We start from the raw sequence: 12,982 nt of genomic DNA on the forward strand, positions 1-12,982 counted from the left end.
ACACTTATAGTACAAGAGCACACAATCTTTGCCATCAGGGAGGGGTGAGATTCAAAAATCCCAGCAACCGGATCGCTGCCCGGTTGCTAGGTGGGCGTGGCCATGGTGGGCATGGCCTGCTGGAACTTCCTGTTTCTGGCTTCCGGTGGGCCTCCAGAGCCCGGGGGAGGCCGTTTTCGCCCTTCCAAGGGTCTGGAGGCCTCCCCCAGGCCTCTGGGAGGACGAAAGCTACGCTTACCTCCATCCAAAATGGGCCACGTGGAAATTGCTGGGGTGGGCGGGGCCAGCCAGTTGGTCGAAATACCAGTTCAGCGAACCAGATGTAACAGCGAACCGGATAGAATCCCAGCCCCGTTTGCCATGCTGTCGGTTTGACACACCTTGTGAAAACACAACTGGGCAAGTCTGGGAACTTCCTGTGTTTGGAACAAGGAGACGTGAAATCGCTCCAGCCCGTCTCTTTGTTTGCAAAAAAAAGACCCATCAGGTCAATCTGCAAAATTTCCAGATAGGATTTATATTTAAAGAATTCGCCTTGCGGGGCGAGAGAGAGACGGTTCTCTTGCTTAAAAATCTACTTGCTAAATTCCAGGGCCAAAGTCTATGTTTGAGAAATAAACCCAAACTCCAGAGCGGCGTTTTTCAATCTCAGCCACTTTTAAGAGGTTCAACATACAGAATTCCACCAGAGTTTGTAGCACATCCGACCAGCGCACCAGTAAATGATTCTGCAGGATCCACATAACAAAGAAAACTAACTTCCTTTACATACAATACCATACAGCAGAAGTCAGCATACAAAAAAAAAAAAAAATCAGGAATAGGAAGCAATATTCACAGAAGCCAGTCATTACAGAAGAGAGAGATTCAGAGGCCCTGAGGCCTAGATTTACAGAGGACAAACCAACTCTTATATGCCCATGATGGTGAACCTGTGGCACACATGCCAGAAGTGGCATGCAGAGCCCTTTCAGCTATTCGCCAGCTATTCTTCTGGTTTTTTGGCATGCCAGCCAGCTGGTGTTTGCGGGCGCCGGAGTGCCAGAACATGGCCCCCAAAATGTCCCCAAAATAGGCTGTTTTTCAGGCCATTTTCAGGCCAAAGACGGCCTGAAAAATGGCCTGAAAATGGCCAAACAACCAGTTTGGGTGCTTGGTGCCAAAAAGGTTCACCATCACTGCTATATTCAGTTGAGCAAGTCAAAGCCACGCCCAGGCTCCAAACTGTCTCTTATGGCCCCATACAAAACAAATGCTATGGTTCAGTTTCCAAACAGTCCCCATTGGCTGACCTGTAGCCATGTCTAATCAAACTATCTCCATTGGCTGACATGTTGCCATGTCTAATCCAAACAGTTCCCATTGGCTGACCTGTTGCCATGTCTAATCAAACAGTCTCCATTGGCCGACCTTTTGCCATGTCTAATTAAACAGTCTCCATTGGCCGACCTTTTGCCATGTCTAATTAAACAGTCTCCATTGGCCGACCTGTTGCCATGTCTGATCAAGCAGTCTCCATTGGCCGACCTGTTGCCATGTCTAATCAAACAGTCTCCATTGGCTGACCTGTTGCCATGTCTAAACAGTTCCCATTGGCTGACCTGTTGCCATGTCTATTCCAGCCAGTCCCCAATTGGCTGGCCTGCTGTCATGTCTATTCCAGTTCATGAACTATATACATGGACAATTTCCCAGAATTCTTTAATCAGCCATGGGGGAATTCTGGGAGCTGAAATCCACCCATCTGAAAAGTGTTGAAAGACATGGCTTTGGAAGCTTCTACAGGTTAGTCCTCAACGTACGACCTCAATGGAGACCAAAATTTATATTGCTAAGCCAGTTTTGCCCCACTTTGCCACCTACCTTGCCACAGTTGTTCAATGAATCACGGCCGTTGTTAAGGCAGTCTCATGTTTATTAAGTGAATCTGGTTTCCCTGTTGACTTAGCTTATCAGAAGGTCGCAAAGGGGGATCACATGATCCCGGGACATCGCAACCATCATAAGTACACGCCACTTGCCCAGTGTCTGAACTTTAATCAATGACCATGAGAATGTTTTCCATGGTCATAAGTGTGGGAAACGGCCATAAGTCACTTTTTTCCCCAGTGCCGTTGTAACTTTGAATGGTCACTAAACGAACTGCTGTCAGTCAAGGACTGCTTGTATTTGAGGCGATCTCGCAAATCAAGTAGGATTAACCCTCCTTGGGTGGGAAACAGCTAGGACAGTGATGGCTAACGTTTTTGTCGTCGCATGCCATTAATGCAATGCACGTGCGACTCCCCCTGCCGCACGCGCACGTCTCCCGCATGAGACCCAGGCATGCACGGCGGATACCCGGGAATCATCTGGCTGGCGGGAAATGCATGCGCACAGTGGAACTGAGCTGGGGCGACAGCTTGCATGCTGGCAGAGATGGCTCTGCATGTCACTTCCGGCACGCATGACACAGGTTCGCCATCACGGAGCTAGGATAACCCAGGAATGTAAGCGAATTTATTATTTAGCATATCTAACTTAAATCTGAAAAGCAAAAAATACCTCTGCAAAAAGGCAGAAGAAAATCTCCAAATTTCCCCGAAATTTGATTCAGAGGTATCCATACAAATCTTCATGAGTTGAATTTGACACATACAGTTAGTCCTAGACTTACATCGAGTTGCTTCGCAGTTTTACGTCCCGAATTTGAAGTTCTGACACCTTCCCCCTTGTGGTCACGTGGTTACATTTGGGGTGCTTCTTCCTCCCTGTCCCCCAAGGTCGTTCCCTCAGACCATTTCATCGTGACGGTTAACGCAAACTTCATTACGGTTAGTCCTCGATTTAACGACCGCAGTTGAGTCCCAAATCTCCGTCTCTAAGTGAGACCATTGTAAAGTGACTTTTGCTCCGTTTTGCAACCTTCCTCGCCACGGTTCTTAAGCGGATCGCTGCAGTTGTTAAGTTAGTCACCCCATTGTTAAGTGAATCTGGCTTCCCAGGTCACTAAAGGGGGATCATGTGGCCTCTGGACACCACGACAGTCATAAGTACATGCCAGTTGCCAAACCTCTGAATTTTGCTCACGTGAGCACGGGGGCTGCTGTAAGTGTGTAAAACAGTCGTAAATCACTTTTTTCAGTGCCCGTTGTACCTTCAACCAGTTACTAAAAAAATGGTTGTAAGTCAGTTCCATCCATAAAGCAGAATAAAATAAAATTTGAAGCCAGAAGAGCATTTCTCCTTCCTACTTAACACAGAGACCATTACATAGCCGCAAATATTTGCATACACCGGTCATTATTTCAATCTTGCCTTCTGAGAATTATCCTTTTTTTTTTTTAATTGCTTAAGACAAGGCTCAGATATGGGAGATTCCATTCTATACCCTACAAAGGACTTGGCCAATCACCTGACCTTTCCCGGGAGGCGGCTTGGGCCTGGCCCAGTTACCTCAACCACTGTGGTGAGAATGTCCTGGCCAACAGCCTTGGAAAAATTCTACAGGGAGCAGCCTTTGAGGTGATTATTTGCACTAGCAGGCACCTCCCCAGACAACTTGCCCTCTGCTTGAAGCTGAGGGGCCCTTCCTAGAGGAAGCCCCCTTGTGGAGTACTGGGAAGCCGTTACCATGGCAACTCTACTGTGCTATACAGTAGAAGCCATTTTGAGGCACACACACACCCCAAGGGCGTTAGGGGTGTCTTACCCACCCAATATTTGTTTCCAGAGGGTAAGTCATCTGACGGGAGCCCCCTTGTGGAGTACTGTGAATCCATTACCATGGCAACTCTACTGTGCTGTACAGTAGAAGCCATTTTGAGGCACACACACACACACACACACACACACACACACACACACACACATACACATACACCGAGGGGGCGTTACTTACCCACCCAATATTTGTTTCCAGAGGGTAAATCATCTGTCGGGAGCCCCCTTGTGGAGTACTGGGAAGCCGTTACCATGGCAACTCTACTGTGCTATACAGTAGAAGCCATTTTGAGGCACACACACCCCAAGGCGTTAGGGTGTCTTACCACCCAATATTTGTTTCCAGAGGGTAAGTCATCTGTCGGGAGCCCCCTTGTAGAGTACTGGGAAGCCATTACCATGGCAACTCTGCTGTACAGTAGAAGCCATTTTAAGGCGCGAGAACATCTGAGCAGTATCGGGTGTCATATTCCAGAGGTTAAGTCATCTGTGTACCACACACACACACACACACACACACACACACACACACACATATATATATGTGTGTGTATGTATGTATGTTTCTGAACTCTGCACTTCGAAATGGCCCAAGGGCTAATCAATAAATTGAATGAAAATGAAATGCTTAAGGACTTTCGCTGGTTGCTATTTCTGAAAAAAAAAGAGACTCAAAGCCAATCCACAAAGGACATCCCTGCGTTTTCAAGCAGTTTTATCTTTGTACTTCGGTTCCCGAAGCTTCTGGAGAGCGATGTTTTTTTTTTTTTTTTAAAAAAAATATGTCCTTGAAATTCTGGCCATAGAAGCCTTGACACAAAAGGAAAGCAGAGTTAGAAGGGAGGAGGAAAACTCTGGACTTCTTATGACCTCCTAGAATGGACATAATTCAGTTGGTCGTTCGGAACGGTGACAGTTGGAAAACTTCAGGGCTGCTTAGGAGCCTTTGCGGTCTTCATTTCCGTTGCAAACCATCTGTCCGCGGGCAGAAGCCGTGAAGTCTCGCGCTCCTGTACTAGACGTCCCAGGTGCTTTTTCTCCAGGTTTTTGGAAAGATAGAACAGCTGGTGATGTCCAAAGTAAGGAGTAGGGTTGGTACAGCCGCGCCCCCATGTCGGAGCGAAGTTGCTATCTTGAGTTGGTCAGCAATGGACACCTGTATAATCTTGCTTTGTTATTTACGTTTTTGGCATCTCCCTCCCTCCCTCCGTGCCCTCCCCAAATCTTCCAGCTCAGGTTTGGAAACTGAATTGAAAGAAAAGTGCACAGCCTTACGATCTGGAGTGGTACGGTGTTAAAGAGGGAGGAAGCAGGAGGAGGAAAATTCAGCCCAAATTTCTTTAAAGACTTCAGGGTCGTGTTTATAGGGTGGGGAAATGATATAAGGGAACAGAATTTCTCTCTCTCTCTCTCTCCCTCCCTCCATCTCATCTCTCTTCCTCTCTCTCTCTCTCTCTCTCTCTCTCTCTCTCTCCCTCTCCCTCCCTCATCTCTATCTCTGTCTATCTCTCATCTCTCTTTCTGTCCCTCATCTCTCTCTCTCTATCTTATCTCTCTCTCTTCCTCCCGCCCTCCCTCCTTCCCTCTGTCTCTTTCTTTAGCAAAACGGGAGAAAGTGTGTAGCATAGCTTGAGATAGTCCCAAGTTAGCTCCTTAAATAAATAGCAGGCCTGTGAGGAGGCCCTTCACAAGATTTTTTGGGAGCGGCTGCGGAATGATACAGATTTGATGGGCTGGTGGTTTATTACGTTTCTCAACTTCAGCAAGACGCTGGCTGGGCAATGCAGGGAGTAGAAGTCCACTCCTCTGAAAGTGACCAAGTCTGAGAAAAGCACAATCTACTTTTAATAATCTGACTTGTACTGCTGTGTTCTTTGATGACCTAGCACTGAAGTCCTCTTGTGTTATTGGGTTTTATCTTTTCAACTTATAGCTTATCTGTTTAGTATTGTCCTCTTCTGATTTGACCTGTGGGTTTTATTTTGTGCGTGGACTGCATTTCGCCCTCTTTGTTGCGGAGGGTCTATGGCGGTGGCCCCCAACCTTTTTTGTGCCGTGGCCCGGTACCGGCATCACAAAATCATCCGCGGCCCGGTACTGGCATCAGCACACATGGCAAGGCGAGCCGAGCAACCGGCCAGCCAGCCGTCCCCCGCCTCTCCCCGCCACCTTCAACTCCTCCTTTGTACCTGTGACAATGGGCTTTGGGACGGTCGCTCGGCTCGCCTTGCCATGCGTGCTGAAAGAATCCTCATGCCTTGGTTTTGATTCTTTCAGCACCCAAACGCCGCTTTCTACCCGGAAAAGCTCACCGGAAGCACTTTTTCATCAAAACAAGATGGCGGCACCCAGCAAACCGGCGGCCCTGTAGAAAGTGTTCCACGGACCCTGGTCTGTGGGATATTGTCAGTCTTTTGTGTGTGTTCCCAGGTATTTGCAAGGGTGTTCCTAAGTGTTTCCTCCCTTGCTAAATCCAGCCTTTCTTGTGTCCTTGCAGTGAGAGGCAGAGAGCACCAGAAGCCAGCAGAAGCCAGGGCGATTAAAGGTAAATCCTCTCTTTTCCACTCGGCTGGTGGTTCAGTTCTCTGCAGCTGCCATGCAATGCAAAGGCTCTTAAATGCTTTGGGTGGTCAGCCTTTTTTTTTTAAATGTGCATGACTCCAACCTCTTGTCTCTCCACTCTTTATAAGTCAGAAGTCCCCAAACTTGGCAACTTTAAGACTTGTGGACCAATTCCCAACGATGCTGGATGGAGAATTCTGGGAATTGGAAGTCCACAAGTCTTAAAAGTTGCCAAGTTTGGGGACCCCCTGCTTTTTAAGTACAGGTGGTCCTCGACTTTTGACCACAGTTGAGCTTGGAATTTTGCTAATAATTCATTACAGTCGTCAAGTCAAATCACTTCATGACTGGGTTTGATTTTACAACCGTTCTTCTTAGGGCAAGTCACTGTGGCTACTAAGCAAGGTCATAAGTCCAAATCCAGTGTATCCGCTGGATGTTTTTTTTTGCCATGGGTTGTAAATGCAAGCCAATTGCCAAACGCCCAAAATGCAAATCACGTAACCACATGGGTGGTTCAACAGTCAAAACTTAATTAAGAATTAAGTAGAATTAAACAGTCGCAGCTACTTCCATCTAGAGTTTAAAGCATCAGCCTAGAAAGTGGGAGACAGTGAATTCTAGTCCCGCCTTAAGCATGAAAGCCGGCTGGGTGACTTTGAGCCAATCACCAGGAGACGGTGAGTTCTAGTCCCGCCTTAGGCATGAAAGCCGGCTGGGTGACTTTGAGCCAATCACCAGGAGATGGTGAGTTCTAGTCCGGCCTTAGGCATGAAAGCCAACTAGGTGACTTTGGGCCAATCACCAGGAGACGGTGAGTTCTAGTCCTGCCTTAGGCATGAAAGCCGGCTGGGTGACTTTGAGCCAATCACCAGGAGATGGTGAGTTCTAGTCCCGCCTTAGGCATGAAAGCCAACTGGGTGACTTTGAGCCAATCACCAGGAGACGGTGAGTTCTAGTCCCGCCTTAGGCATGAAAGCCGGCTGGGTGACTTTGAGCCAATCACCAGGAGACGGTGAGTTCTAGTCCCGCCTTAGGCATGAAAGCCGGCTGGGTGACTTTGAGCCAATCACCGGGAGACGGTGAGTTCTAGTCCCGCCTTAGGCAGGAAAGCCAACTAGGTGACTCTGGACCAATCACCAGGAGACATATTGTTCCCCATGCTGGCTGAGGAATTCTGGGAGTTGAAGTCCACAAGTCATAAAAGGGCCACTTCCCTCCACTCCTGATCAATATTATAATGCCCTTACTGCACAAGGACACAGTCAACACTTGCTTTCTTTCTGCCTCCATTAATTTTTCAAGCCATTATCTCTCTCTCTTTTTTTTTTTTAACCCTGACCTTCAGATTTGCGCAGAGGGTCTCATAAATTATCTAATATTACCTGGGTTTGACCTTGAATATGCTGACTAAATTCTACAAGGGCTTCTAAAGTTATGCGGGATGGGCACTGTATCACATTTCTGTCACATTTCACACCCTCAGCAAAAATTAACTGCTTTCTTTTCATATTTGCAGAGTCTGGACTGGCTCCCATGCCCGGCAATTTTGGTAAGAGGTCCCATAATTCCAGAAAACCCGAATTTCCCAGGAATTAGGGATTCAGTCTGAACCGCCCTCAGTTTCTGCAAACGTTCATAACCTTTTACGGTTAGGAGATTCCACTTAAATGACCTTCCCAAATCTCCATTATAGGCAGCCCATGATTTACAATCATAATCGGGAACAGAATTTCCATCACTAAATAGCGTGGTTGTTAAGCGAGTCACATCCAATTTTACGGCCTGCTTTTTGCCAATCGCTGCTGTTCTTAAGTGAATCCCCCAAATCGGCTCCCCGCGTTGACTGGGGTTGTCAGAAACAAGCTATGATCTCATGGGACACTGCAACCTTCATAAATACGAGTCGGTTGCCAAGCACCCAAGTTTTGAACACGTGAGCATAAGGGTGCTGCGGTGGTCATAAGTGCGGGGACTGGTCAGAAGTCAGTTTCTCAGTTCTGTGGTAATGGGTGGTTGTAACTCGAGGGCTAACTCTACTCCAAGCCTCTTCCTTTCAGACACAGGTAGTCCTTGACTTATGACCACCATTGAGCCCCAAATTTCTGCTGCTAAGTGAGATGTTTTGTGATGACCCAGAGTGTAACACAAACGTAACAAAATCCAAAAGGTTAAATAAATGTCTTTTAATGCCTCCAACTTGGCCCCGCTGTTCAATAACACTCAGATGGGGATAAAACGTACTCAAAAATAGTCTTCAAAAGAAAGCAATACAGTCCGAACTTAATGAGCAGATAGAGGTGAAATAAAAAAATCAAACAAACTACAATGATGAAATTTCCACAATGGAATAGGATAAGTATTTACCAACTTCAAGGAGATAACAAGGCACAGTCTGTTGGAAGGACGCCAACCAAGATAACTTCAGCCCCAAATAACACACACTTTGTTTCCAGTGTTTGCCAGTATGCAGGTCCAAACTCTTATGCAGTTGTCACAGCAGCAGCCCATGAAGAGGATCAAGGCCCTTTCCTCCCCCGTAGACCAGCCATTTACGTTTCTCCCTTATTTTCTCCTCCCTGCGTGCCCTAAGGTAGAGAGGGGATGGGCCTAGATCCTCCTCTGACTGTCCAGCCGGCCTCAGCCCTTCCCCAGCCTCCTCCACCACCTCCGGAGCCCCACTTCCACTCCCTGTCGGCTGTTCCTCCTCTCCCTCAGAGTCCGTCTCCACCAGGGGCATAACATGTTTGTTAATTTGAGCTCTGTCCCATTTTACGACCTTTCTCGCCACAGTCGTTAAGTGAACCGTTATAGTTAAGCTTCTGAAGTGAATCTGGCTTCCCTTATTGACTTTGCTTGTCAGAAGTCGCAAAAGGGGACAGTGTGACCGTCATAAATAGGAGTCAGTGGCCAAGCATCTGACTTTTTTTTTTTAAAAAAAAACAAGTTTTATTGATTTTACAAACAAACAAAACAAAACATCATTAAACATTAGAAACATAAAACCTCTTTCCATTGTAAATCTTTACAAGGCAGGTAACACATTGCTTTATATCACATACTTATAATTTATCCCATTTCCATATAAACACGTAAATTCCCTTTACCAAAATCCACATTGTTTCTCTTTAATCATTATTCAATCATATTTCCTTTCTAATTTATCTGCTGTTCAAACATCACATTTATATTTTCCTCTGGCTTGTTTATAATTGTTCTCATCTAGTCTTCCTCCTAGATTTTATTATTTAATTCTTAATTGAACACACACACATAAGACATAAACATAAAAACATAAAACTTTCTTTTAGAAAGTAACTTGGCCCCAGATTACCTCTTTTTGTATGGACTTCAATTGAATTCATGCTCTTCTTATATGCCCTTACCCCTCTTGTTTACCATTCTATATCTATTATATAACTCCTCTCCACTTTTGCCTCGTCTTAATTCTGTTTTATATATTTAATCTTGCTTTAAAGAAAATATTTTTATATCTTTTGTCCATTTCTCCATTTACATCTGTCTCATTTCCAATATAAAAAAAGAATAGTTTCCCCTGGAATCACTAATCAGAGTATGATGCCTTTCTATCATTCCCCTAAATTAAAATTTAAAATAACACCTAAATCCCAATCAGATTCTGCTTAGTACATTCTACTATTTCAGAAACCAATACTACAATAATAAATCCGCAACAGTCAACACATTAATCCATTAAACTCTATATTTAAACTAATATTTTAAACATTCCCTTTAGTATTTTATTAAAACTTAAAATTATTCATTATTAAACATTTTAAAGTTATACCTTGATATTTTAGTCTTTTATTAGATCTTAAAAAGTTCTGATTATCTACTTATAATACTATACACTACACTATTACAATACTCATGTGTACTTTGCAGAATCCCCTTTTTTTTAAGAAAAAAACCCCCATACATTACCCATTATCCCTAAAAAATTTTTTCTTCTCTCCATCTTGTTTTATACCTTTGTAACTTTTTTCCCCCTTTTCCCTTTCCTTCTTAGCCCGCCTAAACTTTTTACCCCCTCCTCTCCAAACCTCTGCCGCCAAGCATCTGACTTTTGATCCCGTGACTACAGGGAGGCTACAACAAATGTGAAACATGGTCATAAGTCGCTTTTTTCCAGTCTCGTAACTTCAAACAGTCACTAAAGGACTAAATATAGTCCTTAATAATAATAATAAAATAATAATATTTTGTCGTAGGACGGCAAAATATTTTAATATTTCTTTGCCAACCTGAAGGAAACTAGTTTTTTCCTCTTCTGGGTTACAAAAAAAAAAAAAAACTAAATAACTACCCCATTGTTCCTCAAACCAACTATATTGGCCCAGCCTTCATGTGCTAATTACCTTCGGCCCATTAAAACTAATTTCTTCTTAACTGCCTTATTATAAAGTCTTCATGTGGCTGGCTGGGGAATTCTGGGTGTTGAAGTCCACACCTCTGAAAGTTGCCACGGTTGAAAAAAAAAAAACGACACTGACTTAATCACTCCCATTGTCTTCGTTGCATGAATACAACAGCAGGAAGTGGAAGGAAATGAAATTACCTCATTTCTTTTTATAATTCTTAGATTCAGAAGAAGGGAATAGAGTTCTGTACCGGCCAAGCGTGATTGGACACACAAAAGAATTAGTCTTTGGTGCAGATGCTCTCATTGTACATAAAATATATATATTAATCAAGAATCATAACGTACGTTTAGTGATACTCATACTAAATAAGCAATCAACTCATACTAGGGAACAAACAAAATACTACCCATGGTAAAGATACAAGCAACACGGTTATACTCATAAGTGGGAAGAGATAGGTACTAGGAAGGATAAGAAGAAGAATAGTAAAAGAGAAGAGCCGGCTAGTCTTCAACACGATTAATTTTAATGTATGGCATGTGAGTCTGGATTTTTATAGGGACTTCCTTTAGAGATTCAGTCCATTTGCAAACCTCCCCTGCTGATTTATTTAGAAAGTCGGGGATTTCCATGCTTTGTGACCATCCCACTTAGTGACAGAAAGTTTGGTCCAAATTGCTAACATACCTCAAGAACCAACAACTGTTCATCCAGCGACCGTTACGGAGTTACAAAGGCAGTGTAAAAGGTGACCTAGGACCGTTTCCCCCCACTTATGACCATTGCAGCGCCCCACCCCCATGGTCACGTGATTTACATTCGGATGCTTGACAGCCGACTCACATTTATGACGGTTGCAGTGTGCCTGGGTCAGGTGATCGGCTTTTGCGACCTTCTTACAAGCGAAGTCAAGGGGGAAACCAGATCCCCTGAACGACTGTTTTACAAAGTTAACGGCGGCAAGAAAGGTCATAAAACGGGGTAACGTTCACTTAACTATCTCGCCCTGCCACCGAAATGCTTGGCTCAATTGCGGTTTTAAGTTGAGGACCACCTGTCTATACAACCCGGATAGGAGGTCCGGCATCCTCTTAAAAACCCAGGTTTTTAGCTCGCGAAAGCAGCATCACCTTGTGGTTTCCTTTTCCAACGGCAGCACCAGGATATTCTCCGCAGAAGGGCACCAGGAACCATGCCTTGCTCGAGGCCGCCGGACCAAGCCATGTGGCGATCAACGCCATCTCGGCCAACATGGAATCCTGCAGCAGTCGCACAGCCGCCCTTAAGAAGCAGCCCAGCCACATGGAAGCTGCCCATTTTGGAGACCTGGGTGAGCCTGGTCCCTTTTTATAAGATTATTGTCATTTTTTTTTTCCTGTGAACACACTGGCACACCTTAAAAATGAAATTCTGTGCCCTGCCCTCAAAAGGGTACACATATATAACACAAGAGATATGCTATAGATCGTGTTTCCCCAAACATAAGATCCCGTCTTATATTTTTGGGGGCCACCAAAAAAACTATCAGGTCTTATTTTCGGGGGATGTCATCTACTGACTATAACCTCACTTGCGTGTGTCGCACCCGGCCTCCTTTTCGCTGTCAGAGGCCTTCAGGAACTTCTTCTGCGACCAGCAAGGCTTTCTTGAAGGCCTCTGCAGCCTATAACAGAGCTCAGGATCGATCCGGAGCTTTCTAATGAGCTCCAGAGGCCTTCAGGAAAGCCAGGCCAGCCGCAGAAGAAATGGGCCGGCAAGGCAGGTGTCAGGAGGTGCGAGGCCTGGCTACAACTGTCCAAAGGTAAGTAGTAGGGCAGCTCCTCCGCCCTCATCCCCACCCTAGCTTAATTTTTACCCGTCCACTCTGGAGTGAGCAGGATCTTAATTAGGGCTTATTTTGGGGGGTAGGGCTTATATTGGGTGTACATATAAAAATCAAGCTAGGACTTACTTTCAGGGTAGATCGTATTTTCGGGGAAACGGTACATACAGTATATAAGTAATGGACTTAAAACAGGGACATCAAACACTATATTTCATTGAGGATTATGTTTGACCTTGGGGGGGCCAGGATGGGCATGGCCAGCTCGTCACGCATGTCAGGGACACCTTTGTTGGCCTGCGCGGCTCTGCCAGCAAAAACGGACCCCCGAGCTCCATTTCCAGCTGCGATGGCCTCCTGCAACCCTCTTGTCAGCAAAAACAGAGCTGAGGGGAGGCATGCGTGGCCCTCGGGCTCTGTTTTCACCGGCGGAAGCACCGCAGGCCAGTCCTTCACTTTTTCCAGGGCAGCCCCACAGGTCTGAAGTAAGCACCCCGTGGGCTGAATCCAG

General features: G+C 45.4%; 1 protein-coding gene across 1 annotated transcript in view; it reads left to right on the forward strand.

Annotated features, from left to right (window-relative positions):
* AKAP10 (A-kinase anchoring protein 10) overlaps positions 1–12,982 on the forward strand; it is a 54,507-nt gene that overhangs the window by 16,031 nt on the left and 25,494 nt on the right. Inside the window, 3 exon segments of the mRNA XM_087924745.1 lie at positions 6,200–6,247; positions 7,784–7,815; positions 11,802–11,979. Of these exon segments, the coding sequence (XP_087780871.1) occupies positions 6,200–6,247; positions 7,784–7,815; positions 11,802–11,979 (258 nt within the window).

This window comes from Pseudonaja textilis, chromosome 1, assembly GCF_049901715.1.
Source record: "Pseudonaja textilis isolate UNSWEBS1 chromosome 1, rPseTex1.2, whole genome shotgun sequence".
Taxonomy (NCBI): domain Eukaryota; kingdom Metazoa; phylum Chordata; class Lepidosauria; order Squamata; family Elapidae; genus Pseudonaja; species Pseudonaja textilis.